The 24,826-nt window shown below is 35.2% G+C and overlaps 1 protein-coding gene across 3 annotated transcripts in view; it reads left to right on the top strand.

The window, feature by feature from the left end:
• Positions 1–1,658: 1,658 nt before the first annotated feature.
• The window catches only part of LOC150103493 (leukocyte receptor cluster member 1 homolog), an 82,759-nt gene continuing 59,591 nt past the window's right edge, over positions 1,659–24,826 (top strand). For all 3 annotated transcript variants that reach the window (XM_090397833.1, XM_090397832.1, XM_090397829.1), the window contains exons 1-3: positions 1,659–1,772; positions 13,474–13,573; positions 17,974–18,108. In XM_090397833.1, coding sequence (XP_090253959.1) covers positions 1,750–1,772; positions 13,474–13,573; positions 17,974–18,108 — 258 coding nt within the window. In that variant the 5' untranslated portion in view covers positions 1,659–1,749. The remainder of the gene's footprint in view (positions 1,773–13,473; positions 13,574–17,973; positions 18,109–24,826) is intronic.

The raw sequence follows: 24,826 nt of genomic DNA, 5'->3' as shown, positions 1-24,826 counted from the left end.
CCTGTTGTTTTCACTTCACTACTATCAGTGATAAGAGGGTCATCAACAGTTAATTTTTTCGACACATAAACTGTCAATTAATCAGTAGCCAGCAATATGGATTCTGCCTCTTAAGATCCATAACAGATTTCTTCACCTGAATCGCCTGTCTTTGAAGGAGAAAGATTCGAAGAAAATTTTGCTGATGTACTTGACATATCCAAAGCAATGATGTAATTTTGCATTGATGGCTTTTCATCAGAATGTCAGCTTATGATCTACCTTCCATCTCTTTGTAATTGCATTTCCAGTTTTCTCTCAAGGCATTCATTTCATGTAATGGTAAAGGATGCAGATGTTTTTCAGGGATCTTTTATTTCAGCCACACTTTTCTTTATATACACAATTGACTTTCCTCACTGACTCAAGCCTCATTCATGGTGTTACAGGTGATGTCCCTTTCCTGCTATGGAAAGAGGTTATACATTGTTTGGGAAACTTAGGCTTCGGAATAATCGCAATAGGTATCGTGGAAACTGATGTTCCGTTTCCGTGAGGCTATGGACCTTTAGCGCTTCCAGGAAAAGGTTTCCTTCTGTAAAAATTCGTGGGTTCTCTTCCTCTGCTTGATGGTACTCAGCTGACCAGCTCTCTTATCTTGGAATGACTCTTGATCCTGGCTTTTCCTGGCAGAGTCATATTACTTGTGAAGCATCCTTGGCTTCCAAAAACTTGCTGTACTTTTTCCCTCAGACATTGATCCTTACAGAGTAAGTAGCCTATATCCTCCCATCCTTAGAGTATTGCTCTAGCGTTTGATGTTACACCTAGGGTTTCTCTGAAGGTTTGTGATGTTTAGAATGAGTAACTTGGTTCATGAACTATCTTTGACCACTGTCTCATGGACAGTCGATTTCCTCATTGTGTCTCTTCTGAAGCTGTTTTGTGGGCACTGCTCAGTAGGACTGTTATTGTTTTCTCTATTTCTGCTAATGGAACATCAGCTATCCAGAATCCTTTTGCAGTTATGCTGCTGACTCAGGCTTGTTGCTACCATTGATCATTATCTTTCATTCTATCCCTAAAGACTACAATCTTCGGTTTTCATCAAGTACATCAAAAGATTACTTTGCTCTTGACTTCAGTCCACGCATGGCATTTATTATCATTATTATTATTTGACACCTTCAGGAAGTCCAAAGACTCATCGAGAGATGGCACCTGCTGTACAACTCTGTCTTCACCTCAATCCACCTAGCTATGCCAACCCCATCTACCGCCAACCACCACCACTGGTATTTCCACAGACAATCACAAATAACCATGCCCACGGCGGGATTCGAACCTGCAGCCTTTTACATGGAGAGCGGATATGCTAACCACTCGGCCAGTAAAAATTTATTTACTAGAGTCTTTGTGTCTTCTCATATGTGAGAGTGATATACAAAGAAAGAAACATATTTTTATTTTACTAATTATGCATGTTAGATTAAATATGATAGAAGTTCCTTTCAATGAAAGTTAGCAAACAATGCCCATTTACTACATATCTGTAGACAATTTGTGATATATGACGAATCGTAACCTTGACGACGCCAATGACTCGAAAGATATTGGTCATGCGATGAATAGCTATTGGCCTCTAGTGGTAGAGTATTAAATTAATTTGTCGAGTGAATGTGTTCCTTCCTTGCAATGATTTTGAGTTGCGTCTGTTCTTTTAATTCAAGATATTAACGGTTATACGCGTATTTTTAATTTGTCAGCAACATGAATATTCTGCCAAAGAAACGGCAAGTATTATACAATAACAGTTATCGCTGTTAGCTTTGAACCTTTCAACTAAATGATTAACTCTAATCAATGTAGGGCTAAACAAACTGAACTATATTCAGTATATATTTGATTTGAAAAATTTGTGTTTCTCTCCTAAAACTTGTAGTGATTCTTTTATAGTCCAAAGGTGCTGAATTGCTTGATATCAAATTTTCGAAATTTCCAGAGGAAGAGTCTGTTCATAAATTTGCACAGTTCCTACTAGCCCTTAAAAAAAAAAAAAAAAAAAAAAAAAAAAAAAAAAAAAAAAAGTACATAATTATATCTAATGAGCTGATTAGATCTGATCATATACATATGTATATAGATTTCTATATACATATGTAGTTATATCTAACTACATATGTATATAGAAAAATATGTAGAAAATGCAATAAATATATCTATATTCTTCTTCTCGAATACTCTAATAATGCATGCTAATGTGTTTGAGAGGAACAGGAATCATTTATCATTACTATTTTTCGTACTGTTTCGTTACTTATTGAATCTATCAGAAAACTCTTAAAATTTTTCCATCTCTACACTTTTGCTATGCTGTTCTTTGCTAAGTATATTAGTGTGTGTATCCCAAATAGTAAGATTTTGCTTGTTATGTAAAGGGTGTGATTTTTGATAAGCACATAATCCCCCCCCCCCCGTGCCTCATTAAACACAGAGGATTCTAGATGAAGATTGTCAACACGTATTGTACTTCTTGTACCAACAGCGACTTTCATTCCCTACTGATTATTTGCAGAGCCCATCAATTTATTCATACATTGTTGTAGGAGGGTATTTACATAACCCACCACTCTGCTATTTATCCTCCATCTATGCAAAATGCCATTTACAACTTGCCAGTAGTATATTTTGTCTATAAATTTCATGTGTTACTCTCTCTACAAGTGCTGGCTTCTTTTTTTGCTCACATTTTGTAAAGGATTAAAACAAGAATATAATTTTTTGTTAAGTATAATTTATTATTATTATTTTTCTCTAGAGAGCTCCAATATCAGCTTAATTTACCATATCTTTGCACCATCTACCATTTATATTATCTTATCTTATTTCATTATCTTTGTAAATCTTGATAGTATTGTGTTTAGTATCTCTGCCTGTCATGTGAGAGACTGGAGTTGGATTCCCTGCTGGAGAGAGAGAGTATTTTATTTTATTATTTATTATTATTATTTTTTTATAGTAGCTCATTGGCCTAGTGGTGTGATTCTTGCTTAGGGTGCAAGTGGATCCAGATTCGAATCCTGGAAGCACCCTTATATTTTTGTTCTTTGCATGGAGAATGGCGAGTGGAATGCATTGCCTGAAAGTGTGGATTCAAAGCACGGTTTCATGATCTTTTGGTTTCATGATCTTTTGAGAGAGGATAGACTTCCCGCATTGAGTACTTTGACTTCATAGAAGTCAGATAATAATTTCTTCCATTAACCCTCCATTATTGCTAACGTGTCATTCAGCTTGAAAACAGACCTTTATGGCATGCTAGTAGTCGATTTTCCTTTTTTTCTGACGTTTAGTGAAATTAAATCGTGAACAGTATTCATTATGATAGATTTGTGGATCATTCTACTGATCCACAAATATTTTTGAGTTAGGTATGACTTTAAATTTATTCTGTGTTTTGAGCTCTGTCAATGGTAAAGTTGCAAAAGCAACTTTACCATTGCTCTACTCTAAGCTACATCTTAAAGTCATGTGACCTTTCTAGTTTGACTGACAACTTGGGGTCAGCTTTTTTTGCAAAAAAGCTATATAATTACCTGTCTTATTTGAAAAACCATATCATATTATTATTTAGTGTCCTCGGCATGGTTGGCTGAGTGGTTAGCGTATCTGCTCTCCAGCCAAAAGGCTGCTGGTTCGAATCCTGCTGTGGGCATGTATGATTGCGATTGTCTGTGAAAATACTAGTGGTGTTGGTAGGCAGTAGATGGCGTTGGTGTAGTTGAGTTGTAGAGCAGGTTCCCTCCCTTGATGAGTCTTTGGACTCCCTGGAGGGCCAAAGACTCCAGGAGTCCAAACTTTATTATCATGTAATAATAATAATGTCTACAGTTATGTTTTAACAGATATGTCTTTGTTGCTATTCTAACTAATGCAAATTCCTGTTAATTTATAATTATCATAGATTCCTGTTTGCAAGAGAATAAGATTTTGTGCAATTCACCACTTCCATATACAACTTGCTAATACTTATCAGCAATGTTCTCTCTCTAAGCCAGGGAAGCAAATGCCTGTCATGATGTCTTCTGAGCAGCAAATGGGTTGGCCTGGGCCAGGGGGCAGTGATTTTCAAAAGTTTCATTCTGTTTCAGTTAGCCACAATAAATTGAAACTCCTTTTCTGGCAGCTTTAAGTTGCTTAATGTTATTGTGAATGTTTTGCCAATCTTTGTACTATGCTTTGACATCTTAGTAAATGCTTTGTTAATGTGTTGTCTTTGACAGTGAGATGGAGACTTGAGTCTTGTGTGCAGGCATGCAAGGGGCGCTGCATAACCGCACATGTACTCTGCTTAGAGAGGAACTTTGCTTATCCAACACTAGTCTCTTCAGCTTGCCAATCTATAATCCTGCTTCATCTGTGCTTCAGTTTAAATACAAACATACCATGTGATAGTCTGTTATAGGTAGAGTTACTATACTTCCACTTTGACTAGAATTGTCCTGGTTTGAAAGTCTGATCCTCAAGTTCCAGTCAGTTTATTTTTTCCTGATCATAAAAATAAAAGTATAACATAGATCTGTTTTTCTTTTATTTAATGCTGTAATCTCAGTACTGCACACATCTGTGTATCATCTGTAATTGTATCGGTCTTTAATTTTGTACGTGTAGTATATTTCCTGAGGTTTTATTATCTTTTATTTTATTATTAGCATTTTTTTTTTTTTTTAATTTCAGCTAGTCTCAGTGCCAAAAATAAGCTAAGCAAAAATAATAAATTAGGGCTGGTTTGACAATAGTTGCTGTCAAATGGGCATGGATGTTTGTGATTGTCTGTGAAAATACTAGTGGTATTAGTAGGCAGTATATGGTGTTGGTGTAGTTGCAGCTGGTTGTAGTTATTATTATTATTATTACGGGCAACTCCAAGGAGTCCATAGACTCATCGAGGGAGCCCCTAACATCATGCCAAGAACAATTATTCGATATTTACACAGTATCTATCATACTTCGCCTTGAACTCATTTACAGTCATGGCACCCACAACAGACTGGCAGCTTATTCCACTCATTCACCACTCTCCAAGTAAAAAACGTAGCTCTAACACCCTTGCTAACTAAACTCTTGCCCAGCTTCCATGTATGGCCCCTAGTCCTCCCACCACCAGTCCTATTCTCAAAAATATCTTCTGAATTAATCTTATAGAAACCCTTCAGTAATTTGAATGTCTCAATCATATCACCCCTTTTCCACCTATCAACCAATTTCTGCAACCCACAAATCTTCAACCTGTTCTCATAAGGTTCATTCCATAGACCTGCTATCATCTTGGTCGCTTGTCTCTGGATCGTCTCCACCTCCTCCCCATCCATAAGAAACCCTGGCGCCCATATCTGTCTAGATGGGGTCTTATCAAGGCTCGATACAGAGGAACAATAACCTGTTTGTCTCTGCTTAAAGTATTTTTCAGCAACCAAGTGATTTGATGAGCTGATTTAGCCACTTTTGCGATGTGCCCCCTATCAACTCCCTATCCACCAACACTCCCAAATCCCTTGCCTCATCAATCTCCTGGAGTACAGTTCCACCAATGTGATATACTGCTGCTAATCTTTTCACCCCAAAATGCATAACCTTACATTTTGCCACATTAAATTGACATCCATTCCCCTTAGCCCAGTCCTCCAAACTATCCAAATCATCCTGCAAAATTTTGACATCCTGTGCACTCACTATTGCTCTACTCAACTTTGCATCATCAGCAAACAAATGAACAGTTCCTCTCAGATCCTTTCCTATATCGTTAATGAACAAATTGAACAGTAGTGGTCCAAGAACAGAACCCTGCGGCACACCACTAGTCTCAGGCTGTCTTTTGGACTACTCCTGAATAAACCACTCTGATATCTCTCCATCAACCACCCTCCTATCCATCTCACCAACCCTATATCCATCCCCATATGCTGCAGTTTACTGATTAGAATTCCATGTCGTATCCTGTCAAAGGCCTTAGCAAGGTCCAGTAGAATCACTGTAAACCCATTACCCTTATCCGGTTCAGCCATCACTGTGTTATAAAACATGAGCAAGTTACTGAGGTATGATCTGTCCTTCCCAAAACCATGCTGTCCCCCATACAGTATCCCATTTTCATCTATCCAATCCTCTATTTTCCTCTTGACTATTTTCTCCAAGACCTTGACAACGACTCCTGATATGCTGATTGGTCGGCAATTTACAACAGCAGTCTTGGAACCTCCTTTATGCATTGGAGCTATTTTCCCCTCTTTCCCCACCCCCTTGGGACTAACCCAGACCTGAGACTCAAATTAAACAAAATGGTCAAGGGCACTGATAATTCTTTAGCCTCTTCACGTACGACACGAGCTGGTATACCATCCAATCCCACCGATGTATTGACAATAAGGTTTTGTAATAGACTATTCACCTCCACTTCATTCACCACAATTCCCGTATAAGCTGTTGGTTCATTCATTCCTGCAATGTCACCACCTGGATGATATACTCTTGCAAAGTGCTCACTCAGTAATTCCACAATATCAACTGATTCGGTTACCTCCCTACCATCGGCATTCTTTAAAATCATTCTGCCGTATATACCTTTTTTTTTTTTACTTGCAACATATTGAAAGAACTGTTTGGGATTCTCTTTAGCCTGCATGGCTAATGTTCTTTCATAATCCGCTTTTGCTTTTCTTACCACACTCATTACCCTTCTGGCCTGTGCTTTATACCATTCGTGTGCCTGCCGGTCACCTTTCTCTTTAAATTCCCTCCACAGTTGTTTCTTTTTTTGCAGCTCAAGCATAATGGTGTTATTCATCCATTTAACCCCTACAGTTGAAGAGTTGTAGAGCAGGTACCCTCCCTTGATGAAAATGTCCTGTTCAAACCCCATAAATATCACAGTTTGAGGCAAAGAAATTGTAGTAAATCTAGTTATAGGCTTCAGAAAAATCTAGATTACCTCATAATCTAGATTGTTAATCACTTGGCCAACCAGGAGTGATCATGTATATAATCTACATATTTGATATACATGTTTGCTCCTGTTTGGTCAAGCTGTTAACATATTCACTCTCCAACCAACAGGTTGTGGGTTTGAATTCTGCTGTAGGCAAGGATGTTTGTGATTGTGTTTAGGTAGAAGATAAATTTCATCATTTGTGAAATTGATGAAAAGTGGCTCAAAAAGTTCCATTTTTGATCTCTATGGCAATGTTTCTGGACCATGTAAAAATAAATAAAAAGAAATAAATTAAAAAAAAAATAAAATACAAAGAAATAAATAAAAAAAATTCCCTAGCCTACCCATCATAATGATGTGTAGGCTTCAAACCTTTTGTGGGCAAGAAACACTGAAAAAAAAAAAACATTTGTTAGTTCAGCAATTTTACCACTGCTATAATATATATATGTGTGTGTGTGTGTGTGTGTGTGTGTGTGTGTGTGTAAAGAAAAGTTTGTTTTCGATGTTTGCTTATAACTCAAGAACGAATTGACTGATTTTGATTTCTTCACCAATGCATAGAGGATGTACCAAAGATGGTTTATATGCATTTTCATTGATTGACACTTCCAGATTATGGAGCAGTGATTAATTTTTTTTTATCTCATTCCATGGCTCGTACTGCAGTTTAACAATATCTAGCCACTATTGTGGTCATTTTTAGATATTATTACATTCCATTGTTAGATATTGTGATATTACCTGTGGCCAGATATTGTTATTTGTAGATATTATTACATTCCATTGTTAGATATTGTGATATTACCTGTGGCCAGATATTATTTTTAGATATTATTAAATTTTATTGTTAGATATTGTGATATTAAGTGATATTACAAAAGGTTTCTTTGAAAGTTTAGGATGAATGTACAGTGTCCCATAAAACATCTGTTGAAGCAGTTGACAGAACACTGAGGGATATCAGATCAGGTGACCGAAGAATGGGTGGAATAACTATTTTATTTGCCGGTGATTTTCGACAAGCACTGCCTGTTGTATCCTGCAGAACCAGGGCAGGCGAAGTGAATACCCACCTTAAGAAATCATTAATGGCATGATATAGAAAAGCTTTCTCTCAAAACCAATATGCATGTTCACCTACATGGAGACTAATGCACATTCCTTCTCATCGAAATTGTTAAAAATTGGCAATAGTGAAGTACAGCAAAGAGATGGAAAAATTGTTTTAACACTCCTAAATATTGGGAAAATTGTCCGAACTGCAGATGAACTGTTGTTTTGTTCAGTGTCTATCCATCTATTGAAAACATAACCAAAAAGTCACCTTCTAGGGTGAGCTATCCTCGCACCTCAAAATGATGGCTTGTCAATAATAAACGAGTTGGTTCTTAATAGGGTTAATGGATCTGTTGGTGTGTTTACAAGTCAGTAGATACTCCTGTGGATATAGATGCTGTTGTTAGATCTGAAATGGGCGACTTCAGAATTTACCTGACGTCACCATTCCGGAATCTAACAATTTACATAAAATCACACTTGCATACTTGTCTTTTAGCAGTAAAAATGTGTTTTTTTTGTTTATAACAACTTCCTATATGATAATTTGTGAATTTTGTGAATTTTAAAACTTTATACCTAAGTGTCTAGCATAAATGTAAGTCAGAAAAAAGGACAAAATAAGAGAGGAATTGTTAATGAAATAATGTAAGTGAAAGAATGCAAACTATTCAACGACATAGGGCAAAGATCACCCTAAATACTGTAAGATCAGAGAAATACCCACGGGCTTTACATCTTAGAAGGCACAATGACGCATACGTTCCCTGAATGAAGAAGTCCCGTATGTTAATCGGTGAAGTCACCAGAACGGAAACCAATGGGTGAAACGATGAGAAATTTCAAACTCGGAAAGGTGGCGCTCCAGGAGAAGGTATATAACCCGCGACACGGAAGAAAATGACCCCGTTTTTTCTTGTTCCTGAATTTTCTCTCCATGTGCTCCGAGAGTTCTTTGCAGTTCAGCTCTCATATTTGAGGGCTGACTTACGACAGAGTTCAGTATGACACCGTAGTAAAGTTTCGGCAAGATTAATCGCAGGCCGTAGTGAGAAGTTCATCTACGTAAAAACCTAGGCAGAAGTATAGTGTCAAGCCCAAGCAATCGCGTGCACCCCAAGTGGCATTAAAAATCGAGACAACCAGATTCGAGACAAAGGACGGTAGGAAACCGAAGAAAAAGAATAGATAAGTACCCTCACTTATTCTAGCCCTTTTGAGATTGACTAACATTTAAGAGAGCGAAAATTTGAAATTTGTATTAGAAGAAAGAGTGAAAAGTTTAGATCTGAAACGAACTCTAGGAACTTTCAACCAGATAGAGATTCTGTTATGTTTTTTCTGAGAGAGTTTGAAGAATGTGTTAAAGTGCCTTAATGCTAAAAATGAATTGTAATCTTAAATGTAATGTGTATTGAGTTATTGAAACATTGAATTGTGCTAATACTCTGAACTTAGTGTTAAAAATGAATTGTAATCATAAATGTAATATGTATTGAGTCATTGAGACATTGAATTGCTGATACTTTGAAGTAGAATACTAAAATTTATTTAAGACTGAGAGAGTGAATGAAAGGTAGTGATTTAACTTTAGAATTTGATGATCAATTTAACTTGTATAGCATCACTTAATTGAACTTAATAAATGTTTGATTCTTTAATTATATGCATTTCTGATCATGTTGACTGACTCTGACCCTTCATAAAAAATCGAACCTGAGTACGTGTGAGTGTGCGGGAATACCCCAATTGAAAGTAAGGGCACGACTGCAAATAAGAGTAGAAATTAAGCCAGAGAGCCCAGGTTTCTAGAAATTTAATTATATTGCTAGTAACACCTGATATTCTATAATTAACCTAAAGGCAGTGTCTATCTCTAACTTTAAGGCTCAGGCTGGCGCAGAAAAAAAATAAATTTGCTTGAGTAATCAGGATAATATATAGAATTCAGGGAACGGGTAATCTTCTGGTGGCCCTTAAAGGTTAAGCTACGTAAGAAGGAGCATAAAAGAAATGAGACGTAAGGCTAAGCTTATTACTAATGTGGATCGCATAACAATGACGCAATCTATTTAGCAGAGAGACATACATGATAGAACTTGATACTGCGACTGCAATAAGAAAGGCTAATATAAAATGCGTTGTCCCGAGATATCAATGAGAAAGATACTAGATACACATAACAATAAGAAAGAAGGGAAGACACGACAAATGGCGCAGCCAGTAAGAATCTGATTATATAAGGTTTTTTAAGTAAGCAAAAGGATAGAATCAAGAAACAATAAATTATTGTATAAGATTAAACAAACTGACTAAACAAACATAGAAAGAGAAAGCAAAAAGTTTAACACAGTTCATTTTCCCATGGAATTTTTAAATTTGCTTCATCCATCTGGATTGCCTGGTCATGAAATTAAATTGAAAATATGTGTTCCTATTATGTTGTTCCAAAATCTGCACACTCTCAAATCTTTGCAATGGAACTAGGCTTCTAGCAAAATTGTTGAGACTGAATATGCTAGAAGCTGTGATATTTACAGGTCCTGGTATCAGAGAATTTGTCTTCATTCCTCGGATCCTCCTTCTTTCAAACTATCCATCTGCATTCAAACGGTTACAATTTCAAAGTAGCACTAATAAAGCACTCCTCTCCCAATCAATCCATGTCCACCTTTATAGAATGCTACTCTAATCAGTTTATTTCCTAGTCCTCATCGTATCTCTAATCTTAACCTCCACTCCAGATACACAAATAGATCTGCAGTTGAAGTCACCTCAGTCTTAGCCTCCCCTTCATTTTTTCTGTGGTAGTATTATTTTATCTTCATCCTACTTTGGGATTCTACCTGTTGGTGAAGCTGATATTGGTTGAGTAAGCATTAGCTACTCACTGCTCATGTTGTAAACAAAAATTGTCACATAACTAGTCATAAGAAGTGATATCACTGTGCCTGACAATCAACTAAAATAAACAAATGCAAAAAAAGAAAAAATTAAATAGGACAAAACAAATTTTAGCTTTAACTATTAGTATAAATCACACTAGAAGAATATTTAATAATCTAATCTTTTTGCCAGTTTTCTAACTAGCATCATTAAACCACAAATTTGTCCACAAATGGATCAAACCATTAGAGTTTGATTCATTCTAGTTCTACATGCTTTTACTGCACCAAAACTAGTGCTTGCTCATAGTGCTCTTGTTTTTCATGGTGGAACATAGATAATACAAGCTGGTATCAGTTTTCATCACTAGAGCCAGTATAGAGAAAATCTAACCCCATGGCCACACTGATTCTTTCTGGTACTATGTGTCATTCTTATTAGTACTGCAAGTACACTCTGGTATTACATTCTCCAGTACCAGGAAAATCTGACTGTAAATCTTACCTCATAGATTAGGATAGTTGAATCCCTTTCTAGAATAGTTGGATCCATTTTCCTTCTAGTTCGTGTACCATTCTAATGCATGCTCACATTAGTAACATAGGAAGATATTTTATCTGTGCTACTTTCTATGGGAAGTAGCACAGAGAAAACCTAACCACATAGCCACATTAGAAACCATTAATTCTAAATATGTTTTTATTTTATTTTATTTATTTTTTATGTATATGATTCTAATTTTTATTTTCTTTTTATTTACTTGTTTTTATGAATTGCAGAGGACTTAGTATCATCACTTCTTGGGATGTCAGTCACATGACATTATTACATATCAATTTCTTGACAATATATCTGCTGAATGAAGGCCTGTGTTTGCCAAGTCATGAAGTTATTTCATAACACAGAGATGTTGTTTGCCAATGTTCAGATGAAAAATAAAATTATGGATATAATTTCTTGTCAAGTATAATTTGTTTTCTGACCATGTGTGTGTGTCGGGGGGGACCATGTTACAGCTATCTCTCATCCAGAATATTTTAATAATATGACATGATATATTTTCCTACTTATATATGGAAACATTACTTCTGCCATTGTGTAGAAGAACAGAATCAGATATAGCTTCCACTGATGACATGGAGAGTGGTTGGTGAGTGGAATGCATTGCCTGAGTGTGTTGTTGAATGCACACACATTGAAGTTTAAGGCATGGTTGGATGAGCTTTGTGTGTGTCATAGTGTATACCTCCCACAATGAGTCTTTTACTCCATGGAGGTCAAATGTTAATAATAATAAACTCTTTGATGTGGATCACTTGTTAAAAATAGGATGTTTGATATTCACAGTAGAAAATATTAAAGGATATGATAATGAACTGTGATAACTGAGAAAAAACATTGCTGCATCAGCATCAAATATTTGTAATGAAAGTAGTGAGTGTGATTCATTAATTGATTATAATGCAAGTGTTGAAAAATAAGTATCTTTATAAGTATTCGTGTATGAAAAAAAATATTATTATCACTTCTCTGAAATTGCATTTTCCTCAGATTGGTACTCCAGTGTTACTAAAATTTTAGAAGGGATACACAAATGCTGAAAGTTTACGAACCCTTGCTGTAGACCATCGGTTCCCAACCGGTGGTACGTGTATCCCTGGGGGTACATGCTGGGCCGTTCAGGACTACACAAAAAATAATCAGTAATGGTGGAAAAACAAGTAAAGTAAACAAAATGCAAAATGTTAGTTATGGAACAATAAATGTTAAGTTTGAATCACTGCTATTTTAAAAACAAGGGGTACAATTTATAGAAATGGATGTAAAAGGGGTACACAAGTGGAAAAAGGTTGGGAACCACTGCTGTAGACTATAAAAGTAGCCTGGATAGTAGTGGTGTCTAAAAATATAAGATTAGTAATTGAAGCCATAACTTGAAGAACTTGTGATTGTGTGAAAAGGTATTCTGATCGTAATAGCCAGTGGAAAAAAAGAATAATTTAAAAAAAAAAAATCATGAAGCATTTGCAAAATGTTTTTTGTTATCTGTGCCCATGAGCAATTGCAAACTTGTAGTATAATGCCATGGGTGATGTCTATTTTTATTTTATTTATTTATTTTTTACATAAACTGGAAACTCTGTTCTAGAAACTAAAGCTAAAAATCTCACCTATAAATATTCACAAACATCTATGCTTATAGCTGGATTCAAACCCGCATCCTATTGGTTGCTAGTGTGTGATCCACTCAATGCTCCATTCAAGCAATGTTTAAAGTAGAGGGCAGTTGATTTCACATTAATTACTCTTTGTATTCCATAATGACAACACATTTGTCAGTTGTGTATAATCATGCATAGGTGATATGTGATTATGCACACAACTCTATAGGTGTATGCCAGTCATATATCAATATATATATATCTATATGGTAAGCCTTTGTTTGTCATGCTTGGATAAAATAAGGACAAAAACAAAAAATGAGTTTATTGTAAGCATAGCTACATCTTATTTCCTAATAATAAGCAATATGTATATAGACTAATTTTTAACTATAATAGGTGGCATGTGAGGACCAAACAGAATATTGAAAGAGTTAGAAGAGATGAAGCAGAAGCAGCTTCAAAGGAGAGAGAGTTACAAAGAAGGATTAAGCTTGCAGTACGTTTTAAAAATTTTAATTGTGCAAGATTGTACTTATAAATGAGAATGTTATTAATACTGTATTACATTAATAAATATACACTGGTATCCAAAACTTAAGGACAAACACTATTTCTGAAGATTACAACTGCATATTCAGACAACTCAGCTTGTAGGAAATCGTCAGTTATGCAAATTACACATTTGAATTTTTGAATCACACAAAGTGGTCACATGGTAGCACTTGACAGGATAAAAAAGGCTATGCTAAGCAAACTGTGTTTGAAGGATGCTCTTTAGTGAAGGAATAAAGTTGCAAACGTGGATGTCCTGTAATGTCTCAAAGACATCATCTAGAATTTAAATTAAATCATCTAGATTCTAGATGATTTAATGCAGGGAAGAATTATTGGAAACTTGAAGAAGGCCAGAGAATTACTGATATTGCCAGAGAAAGTTTCGAATCTCACATAGTGTTGTATCTGGGCTCTGAGCAATGTTTCAAACCAACTGAATATGTTCCAGAAGTTTGCTTAGAGATCATCCCCTCTACCATGGAGCATGAAGACAGTTTTTTGGTTATAACAGCAAAATGTAATTGACGCATGCCCATGCAGGTCAGCTTACAAGTTGGCCCCATTCAAGCACAGATACACCGATATCTCGACAAACTGGGGCAAGAGTTCTGTGGTCCTGTAATCCACATCCACAGCTCATCATAGAGCATGTTTTCAATAGAATTGTTTACATAAAAATTGGACAAGACCAATGGTCTAATGTATGCTTTACAGATGAGATTAGCTTTAGTCCTTCCTCCAGTTCTACATGACACTTGTTCTAGCATTAAAATTGTACTGCTTACCATCGTGTTGTGAGGAGGCATTATGCTTAATGGATGCATTGATCTACAAATGCTGGAAAAAAAGGGAATATGATTGATATTACAGTGAAGTTCTTCAGTGCATGTTCATTTGTTCTGTGGCACTGTAAGCAAAGAATTTGTTTTTATGGATGACAGTGCCACACCACATTGTACACGAGCAGTGGAGATACTTCTGGAGACTAAATATATTAATCGAATCGAGTGGTCAGCACATTCCCCAAATCTCAACCATAGAACACGTTTGGGACACAACAAGGAGATGCATTGCTGCTAAAAATTCCCCTCCAGAAAACAAACAAGGCCTTATTCTTGCTCGGAAGGAGGAGAGAGCCAGTTTGCCTCAAGAACTCCTGAATCACTTAGTGCTGAGCATGGTACAATGTTGTGAGAGCTGCACATTGCAATTTGAGGTGACATAGTCCATACTGAAAAGTATGCATTCTCTCTGCATACTTTTTCCTACACATTGTACATTAATTAACTTTGTCCTTAAGAAATTTGTAACTTTTGCCAAAAATGTATGAAATTTAACACTTTTTTTGTGTTAAATTTATTCTGGCAATAAATTTAAGTCCTCATTTGGCTGTAGTCATGAACAATTCATTTTTTCATATACAGGTAAAATTATAGTTCATCTTTAGCTTTTGGACACCAGTGTATGTTAATGCTTAACATTTTAAAGAACTATTTAAAATAAAACAAAGATCAAATTCAGTGTTTGCAGGAGGTGAATTCCATATTCCGGATTGCTGCTTTGATGATTGATATTTGTGCTAAGTTTTGGATCTTTCACCTAGTCCTTTTATATAAGAAATTGATGATGGCAATGATTTCCATATTTTTATAAATCAGTTAAAATTTTATACTGCAATATTTATATTAGTTTGTTGATAAACCATAATATACATGCTTGAGCACCATATAATAAATTAGTACTTGGTAGTATTTTAACTGAATACAGGATTGAAGATGAAGGCAGTAACAGAAAACATAAGTCAAAGAAACTTTGTACATTTCTTAGCTTATGAGGATTTGTTGTTGGCAGTATTAAAATTGATTGTAAAATCACAAATGTTAGTTTCCTGAGTTTGGATGAAAATAATTATTATTTAAATATTTAAAAAAAAAAATCACAGTTTTATACAGAATTGAGGAAAGGGCATGCATCATAAGTAGGTTGAATAAATAATTTTTATAATTTGATTAAAGCGACTACAAGTGGTTAGCATATATCTGCTCTCCAACCAGCAGGTTTGAATGCTCTGTACGTGGATGTTTGCAGTTGTCTTTAGGTAGGAGATAAATTTCATTGCCTGGTGTGATACCGCTGTCTTGTTAATTGGCGGCTTGAAGAAATTCCTTGGTAGAAAAATTAATTAATAAATAAATAAAAAATCCTAGTCCACTCAATGGTACTAATGACTGTAGATGGAGTCATAAAAAAGTATAGAAAATATGTTGAATAATGATGAGAATTTGAGAATAAGTTGTTGAATATTCAATTGTACTTCTTGTTGTACAGTATCCGTATATACAGACCTGCATAACTTGAGTAGCATGTCGAAAATTATGAACTTAAAGCAGAGCAAGGACAGAACATATAGTTGAGAAGCATGGATTGGCAAACAGGAGGATTTTTTTAATATATATTTTTGTGCATATAATTTTACAGAGTTCTTTTAATATTATATTCTCGAGAAATCCATTTATGATATTTAAAAAAACCAGTCTTGTTACCAGAAAGGCTTGCATACTCTAATACCTCAATAATATTCTTGTACATAGAAATTAGCATTTTTCTGAATTCAGTTTGGTTCTCTTATGGAATTCATCTTTAATTTACATTGTCCTTATTAAAAAAAAATAAATAAACATCATGCTGATTTGTGATACGTGCATCCTCAGTATGCAGTAAATTATTATCATTGGCAAAGGTGTGGGAATTTTATGTTCAGTCAGTCTTTGACTTATAACGGGTTCAGTTCCAATGATCCTGACATAAGTCAGCAAAAAGATTGTAAGTTGGAAATCACAATACGAACCATAAAGATATGTTAACAATTTACATGTATGTAAATACATGTAAATTTAGCATGTATGAATGCTAAAATGTGTTGGTCAGTTCTGTTATATTTTAAACTGATTCTACTTTGTTTATAGTAATATAATAAATGTATAAATTATAACATAAATTACTACATATAGTACTATAATAAATAATACTGTACTAAAAATGAAAATACTGCAATAAATAATAAAATATTAGTATACAGTTCTTCTCTACACTTTCTGGTGAAAAAATCAGCTAGAAAAACATAGGAGAAGAGTAATTCTTCACAGCTGCTTCCTTATTAACTGGATAATTCATCTGAGAAAGTAAGATTATCAGTAACAAATTCAAGAGTTTTATAACAAAACGTTCTGAGGATGGTTCATGAGATGCATTACTTATGAAAGGCTTATCTTCAGGGTGAGGTAACAGCAGGAGTGCAACTTCTTTAAAAATTGGTACGTTATGTCTAACTTAGTTGGCGCAGCTTGCCTTTTCTTTTCTTCATAAATTTCTCTGTAGCAAGCAGTAGTCGCAGCTTGCATCATTCTGTCGGCTTTGCTAGATCTCTCCATGTTGGGATCTGTTTCCTCAACTTATCTAGTTACCAGAAGCAAATGCTTCTACCAATTTTTCACTGCAAACTTTTTTGAGGGGAGCAGCATCTTTATGTTCTGCTTTTTTTCCTCTCTTCTTTTTCTTCAACTTTCTGTGCTTCTAGCTCCGGTGAGCACTTCCACTCCTTCCAAGGAGTAAGAGATTGACATCGTCGTTATTAATCTCTCTTTCACTAGCGACACTGTCTTGTCATCAACTCTTGTAAGGCTTTGTTGAATCATGTAAATGTATGAACATATATTTCAGTAACTTCTACCAGATACTATTCACACACTGCTGTCACCTCACTCCATGCTGCATCTACATTCTTTGTACTATGCAAGATATTATATTCTTTCTGAAAGTTTTAGTTTTTCTCATCCTCAGTAGTAGCAATAGCCTGAGTATTTCTCAAATAATGTCTTGACAGCAGCAATAATACTATGGTCCATGAGTTGCAGGAGTAAGGTGGTATTCAGTGGACATATTAATGAGGTGGCTGTTGTAAGTCCAAGTGGTTATAAGTCAAGGACTGACTGGCTGTCATTATTCCTCCTTTATTTTTAATTTATCCCATACATGAGTTATCAAAACCTATAGCACAACAGTGCCTGTATAGCAGTTTAAATTATCCATAGTATTTTCATTGTATTACATAAGATATATTTTGAACTTATGAGTTTGAATAATTACGAATGCAGCTTTTTATGTGTTTTTTCTAGTTATTAAAATAAAAGCTTAATCTGTATAAAATTATGGGTGAATATTAGATTTATCCACATTTACAATAGCCGACAAAAGTAATGTTCTAATTACCATTGTCTGCTAATGTAATCCTTTCATTAATCAGCATTTTGATTATTTATTTAAAATCTAAAATTATTTCAGGAACAAGAAGCCAGGACAGAGTTTCTAAGAAGCAAAGCCAAGTCTCAGATAGATGGATCAAAAGACATTAAAAATGAAAGTGAGGACCCTAAGGATAAGCATGTAAACTTCTTTAGTGAAATTGAAGAAGCTCAAGTAAGTTCGTTGAGCTAATGCAAAAATTATTTAAATAGATATCTTTGTCATTCTGCCAAGAAAAAAAAAATTCGTTTCTATGATTATCTGTAGGCATATTTTGGGTGATATACAATAGAAATGCAGATTTTTTTTTTTTTTTAATATAAATGTTTTTTTTTTAAATACCAATTAACTATCTCAGCCTTAAAAATAGCACACTGTGTGTGTGTGTGTTACATTTTAAGCAGTGGTTCTCAAAATAAAAAATCAGTGGGAAAAAAATCCTGAATTCAAAATTATGAAGTGTATTTATTTTGTGTTTGTTGTTAAATAGCCTCATCTTACACACTTTCCCAAGAAAGTGCCCTAAATTCAGATCTCATGGGATGGGAATAACTTTCTTATTTATAACACTTCTGTAGATTCAATAAGCTCATAGCAGTAGGTGTTACTCAACTAGTAACATACACTGAACCTTAAACTTGTTTATATTCTTATCATTCACCCACCCTTTTATAATATTAACATATAAAATATCTACTTCTCACTTTCTTTTTCACATTTTTATACAACTTAGAGATATAAACATCTCTGCCTTTAACTTTATGTATAATCCCCTCACCAACTCAAATGTCTGTCATATACCTCTTTTTGGGATATCCACCACTAAACTGTATTTTACATTTCCTCAGTTTCTGCCATCTTCCAGAGTCTTGATGTTACCTTAGTCATTTATTTGTGTATCCATCTTTAGTTACCACATCACAATGAAAATCAGATGACCATGGTAGTCATTGTGGGTCTTGTCAGTGCCCCCATACAGTTGTTCAGCTGCCTCCTTGTCTGTACTTATCATTGCACTTCTTATCATGGCAGCAGTGCACTGTGTAGTCTTTGCATCACTTGTATTCTTTTTCCCTGAATTTAGACCTTTTTCAACCATTACCTCCAGATCCTGAATCTCATCCACCTCATAGAGCACAGTTTCACCTGTACAGTATTCAGTCCTACTCTGCACTCGAAACTAAAAGTTTATTTAAATCTTGTTTTTTAGTGACTTGACATCAACATCACTCCTTGTAATTCTCTCCTGTATCATCAGCAAACAAACAGATATCCCTCTCATTCCATGCTAGATATCAACAATAATTAAACAATAGGGGTCCAAAAAACAGATCCTGTAGTTGCCTTCCTGAAAAGGAAGGCAACTACAGGATCTGTTTGTTTCCCTTCACCCATACAACTTGCTGGTGTTATTCAAACAACCCATCTTCTGTCCATTAAAGGAAAGGATCACCATCTAGCAATTCTATTTTTCATCCCCATCTCTCCAGCTTGTATTCCAGATTTCTATGCAGTAATCTTTCAAATACCTTTGCAAAGTTAGTTCAGAAGACACATATGAATTTCTCCTATTCAACACATTTACACCCTCTGTCCAAAAATAAACCGAACTTTTCGAAAATAGAAGAAACTAGTGGTGCCACCTGTTGTATCTTTTTGTTGTCGAAAGCAGCAACCTTCATTAGTGTGGTGTCAACTGTTTATGACATTTGTTTCATTAGAAGCCAAGTTATAGTGACAAGAGTGACAGTGTGTTTTGACGAACGGTCAGAAAATGAGTTTCAAACAGATTGAGTTGCGATTGACTTTTGTGTTAAAATTGGTAAAAGTTTTACCGAAACGCATCAAATGCTTCAAAAAGCATACGGTGATGAATGCTTATCTTGTACTTCAGTTTATGGTTTAAGCGATTTCAAAGTGGTCATGAGACAAAAAGCCAGGTCATCCAAAAACTGGACTGAGAGAAGTTAACATTCAAAAAGTGCATGATTTCATCAAAGAAAATCCAAAATTGTCCGTGAGATTGATTGAAGATGAATTGGGGATTCCAAAATCAACTGTGCACAACATTTTGACTGATAGTTTGGGCCTTTGTAAATTGAATTTGTGATTTGTTCCTCACAAGTTGACCAATGACCAAAAAATGTATCGAATTGAACACTGTAAAGACTCATTAAAACAGCTCGTAAGGACTCAAACTTCCTTGAAACGATCATTACTGGTGATGAAACATGGTGTTTTGAGTATGAGCCTGAAACAAAGCGCCAAAGTGCTGAGTGGAGACCACCAGAAGAGGGGCATCCGAAAAAAAGTAGTTCAGAGATGTCAAAAGTAAAGACAATGCTGATTTGTTTCTATGATTCCAAGGGATCCACAAAGAATTCGTCCCGCCTGGCCAAACGGTCAATGGTGAGTTTTATCTCCAAGTTTTGAAGTGATTGATAGCGAGAATTTGTCGCATATGGCATGAATATCGGGATGCAAGCAGCTGGTCACTTTTGCATGATAATGCACCATCTCATTGTTCAAACATTGTGAGACAGTTTTTGAGCAAAAACCAAGTTTGTGTGTTGGATCACTCGCCGTATTCACCTGATTTAGCACCCTGTGACTTCTTTCTCTTCTCCCAACTTCATTTGCCGATGAAAGGAAAGCGATACAAACACCATTGAAAACGTTCAAGCGGCAGTAACCACGACCCTCAATAGTATCCCAAAAACCGATATAATAAACTCATTTAATATATTGATTGAAATAAATGATTTGAATAATTATAATTGGCCTTGTTTTATTTTCTATCAAAAGTTCAGTTTCTTTTTGGACAGAGGGTGTATTATTAAAAAATTATGGAAACAACTACCATGTTATAAATAAAATAATCACTTGGCTTGTCTACCTTGATATCAAAGTTGTCATCTGGAGTATATATATATATATATATATATATATATATATATATACATATACATACATATATACGATGAAACAAGCTATATTACAATTTACAGAGTATGTTAAAGTCACACCAATTTGGTCAACCGTTAACACTATTGGCCTGACCTCTGGTGAAAAAAAATTACTACATGAAAACTAGAGTCTTGTTATTTGTTACAAACCATTAAGGGATATATTAATATTAACATATTAATTAGAACAAAACAGTATAAATGTGGCCAATAAGGGCTGAAATTATTGCTTAAAGTCGTAACATAAAGGTTCGCTGGAAAATTGGAAAGAACTTATATGGGCTGAATGTGTGCGATCCAAATTACTGGGATTTTTATGCCATCATTATTGTTTAGATTAGGATGATTGATCAAAATTCCACAGGCTTCCTTGAATTTGCATTCATACCAGAACAGATACCTTTCCAATCAGTTTTGGTGTAGGGTGTTAAGAGCATTCTCTTAGAGGGCTGCTTTACCAAAATGTGTTCTTTTTTATAGAATAGAATTCTTTGTCTAGTTTTACCAATATAGGGTAAGTTACAGGTACAATCGATTCTGTATACCCCAGGACCAAGGGAGGGAGAGGATCCTTAGAGGAGTTGAATATAAGTTTTTTAATTCTATAGGTGGTTTAAAAGTAGCATTAAGATTGCAATGGTGTAGGATTCTGTTTATTTTATCTGATGACCTTTAATGTATGGGATAGCTAATGGTTTTCCTGTAACCTATATATTATTTGCATTTTTTGAAAAGTTTTATGAAGAATTTTATTGATAGTATTCTTGCTATAGCCATTGTTTATAAATGTGTTGTTCATTAGAGCAAATTGTTATAACTCTGTTTTTGAGGGTGTTAATAACTCCAGGTTTTTGTGAAGGGTGGTGGTAAGAGGCAGCATGTTTACCTGTATTGTGTGTGGGCTTATGGCAGACAGTGAAGGATAGACTGCCTGAGGGAAGATGTGTGACCAGTGTATCCAGGAAAGGAAGTGAGTTTTGAATTTCAATTGTAAATTGTATGCTGTCTCTCATATTGTTTGTACAGGTGGCTGAGGAAAGTGTTTATAGTGGCTGTGTGGCCAGACAATAAAAACATCAATGTATCTAAGCCAAACTGCAGATTTTAAAGTAAAAGAATCTAGAGTGCAATGCTCAAAAGCTTCCATATAATTGTTAGTAGTTGGGGGATAATGGTGAGCTCATAGCTGTACCTTCTTTTTGTAGGTAAAAATTATTTTGCCACATGAAGCAAACCGGAATGTAGTACATGGGCAAAAGAGCCATAATATCAGGCAGACATTTATTCTTTAAGAGAAGAATTGAGTCACTGATTGGGATATTTGTGAAAAGGACAGAAATATCAAAATTGACTAATAAATGATCTTTGCTGAGCATTGTTTTTAATTTTGTTTATGAAGTATTGTGTGTTCTTTATGTAGGAGGTGGGATGTTCTACCAACTCCTTGAGTGTTGATGCTAATTTCATGGCTAGGTAATAATTAGAGCTATCTATACCTTCAATTGGCCAAAGCACTTTAAGTAATTTGACAGTTTCTTCTGAATCCTATTAGTTGGAATATAGTTCAAGTTGATAAGTACTGTTATCAGAGATTAATTGATTCATTTGATGAAGGTAAGCAGATCTGTTTAGGATGACCATAGCATTATCTTTGTCAGACTTTGTTATAACTAATATATCCTTATTAGCTTTTAATATGGCTTGACAGCTGCTAGTTCTGTTTTGGTGAGATTGCTACTTATGGCTTTGTATTATTCAAAACATTATAGGTTTCTAAATGAATTTTATCAGCTATATTGCTTGGAAGAAATTTGACTCTTTCAAGGTGTTATTATATAACAGCCAGTTTATTAACAGATCTAGGTACTACTGCAGAGTTTATGCCTTTATTAAGTGGCAACAGTTCACCATTATTTAGGGGTGGCTAGATAGGTTGGTCACTCCTCATATCCCTTGGTTGTGGTTGGCTGCTGCTAGAGTGACATGTCAGAAGAGAGATATCCTGATTGGTTAAATACGTATGATTCACATTCGAATTTTGCTGTTCTTTTAGTATATGAAATTTGTCTGTAAGTTTTTCTTTATTACTTTCCAAAATATATTTAGCTGAGTTATCGATCATCCTTTGTTTCCAAGTACATTCCAAATATCAAGATTGACATAATTGGAATTTATAACTTGATTTTGGGCCATTGCTAGATTTTTGCAGGCTGTTTGAATTTGTTATCTAAGTATTGCTTTTGTGCATGCATAGATTCAAAGTGCTTTGGCCAAAGTAAATTTATTTTTCAGTTTGATGCAGTTAGTCATAAAATTGCTGTCTTTACACTGCTTTAACATTGGTTGCTTTATCATAAAACATGAGTAGATTGCTGAAATAAGACCTACTTTTTACAAACCTGCCACCTATTGTAGAGCATCCCAGAAGTATTCCTTCTTAATGATTTTCTCCAGTAGTTTAACCACTGTCTATATACAGAATAGTCTTTAATTGAAAACATCTGACCTATTACCACATCTGTCACATATGCATTATTTTGCATTCTTTCCACTCATTGTAGACTCTTTCCTGTTGTCTCTCTGAACAATCAAGTTAAGGGTACAATCAACTCTTTTGCACAGTCTCTAAAAACATTTGATATGTCATTCATTCCTTTATGAGTGACATAAATGGCTAGATGTTAATAAGGCCTTATAAGCATCTAGCCTACTGAACACCTCACACATATCAGTATGAAAAGTACTCATTAAATAATAAGCACTTTTCTTGCCACAATCACTTTGTTACCATTGGAATTTGCAGTTTTTCTTTTATCACCATACTTTCACCACTGTAGCCTGCATTTTATAATTCTGATGGTATTTGATCATTACCTGTTGTTGTATTTTTGTTTATAGTTTTGTTTATAGTTTTCCACAATCACCCATCTTACAGCTGTACATATTATCCCTTTGCAATTATTATCATCCACTGCTTCAACACTTCCCAGGTGGGTATCTCATAATTACTGTCATGAATTGGCAGCAGTTTTGATGCCTCATTCATGACCATTTCTTGTAAAGCTATCACCAAATCTAAAATCCTCATGTTGCTTCCATTATATGCTGCATGAAATAGTTATTGTTTTTTTTTATTATCTGACCTCCATGGAGTCAAAGATTCATCGTGGGAGACACACTATCGCAAACAAAGCTCATCTAACTGTGCCTTAAACCGATTCAACATGCCTAGATTCACAACACACTTAAGCAATACATTCCACTCACCAATCACTCTCCAAGTAAAGAACCTTCTCCTCACTCCTCTGCTCACACACGCCCTTCTTATACAGTTTCTTTCCAATGATGGCCTCTTGTTCTACCCCCCCCCCCCTCTAATTCTATGAAAAATCTTTTTCATGTCAACCCATGATAACCCCTGACTAGTTTATATGTCTCAATCATATCCCCACCCTCTTGACAAGGCTCATCACATTGAAAACCTAGTGACTATATATGTGTACAATAATCCATATCAGACCTGATCGAGGCCTTATACATACCTCTCTATTTCTGCATGTCAGGTTTCTCTGCATCATTCCATTATCCAATGTGACGTCTTTACAACTTGTGCATTGTGTCCCCTGAATTTCAGGTCCTTGTCCACCATCTTCCAGATCTCTCATCTCCTCTACCCCTTTTGAAGTTTCCCTACTAAGTGTATACTTTGCATCCCATCATTGCTTACCAAATTTCAAAACTCTTATGCTTTGCAACATTGAACTGACAGTTCCACTTACATGTCCATTCATGTAATCTATTCAAGCCCTCCTGTAAGGCTATAACATCTGCTTGATTCTGCATTGCTCTCCTCAGTTTTGCTTCATCTGCAAACAGCTGCATACCACCAGTTAAACCCATCCCAACATCATTAATATACAAACTGA

This window comes from Typopeltis vanoorti, chromosome 9 (genome assembly GCF_054136105.1).
Source record: "Typopeltis vanoorti isolate ZY-2024b chromosome 9, IOZ_Tvanoo_1.0, whole genome shotgun sequence".
NCBI lineage: Eukaryota > Metazoa > Arthropoda > Arachnida > Uropygi > Thelyphonidae > Typopeltis > Typopeltis vanoorti.
This window is presented reverse-complemented; position numbering and strand designations above follow the sequence as displayed.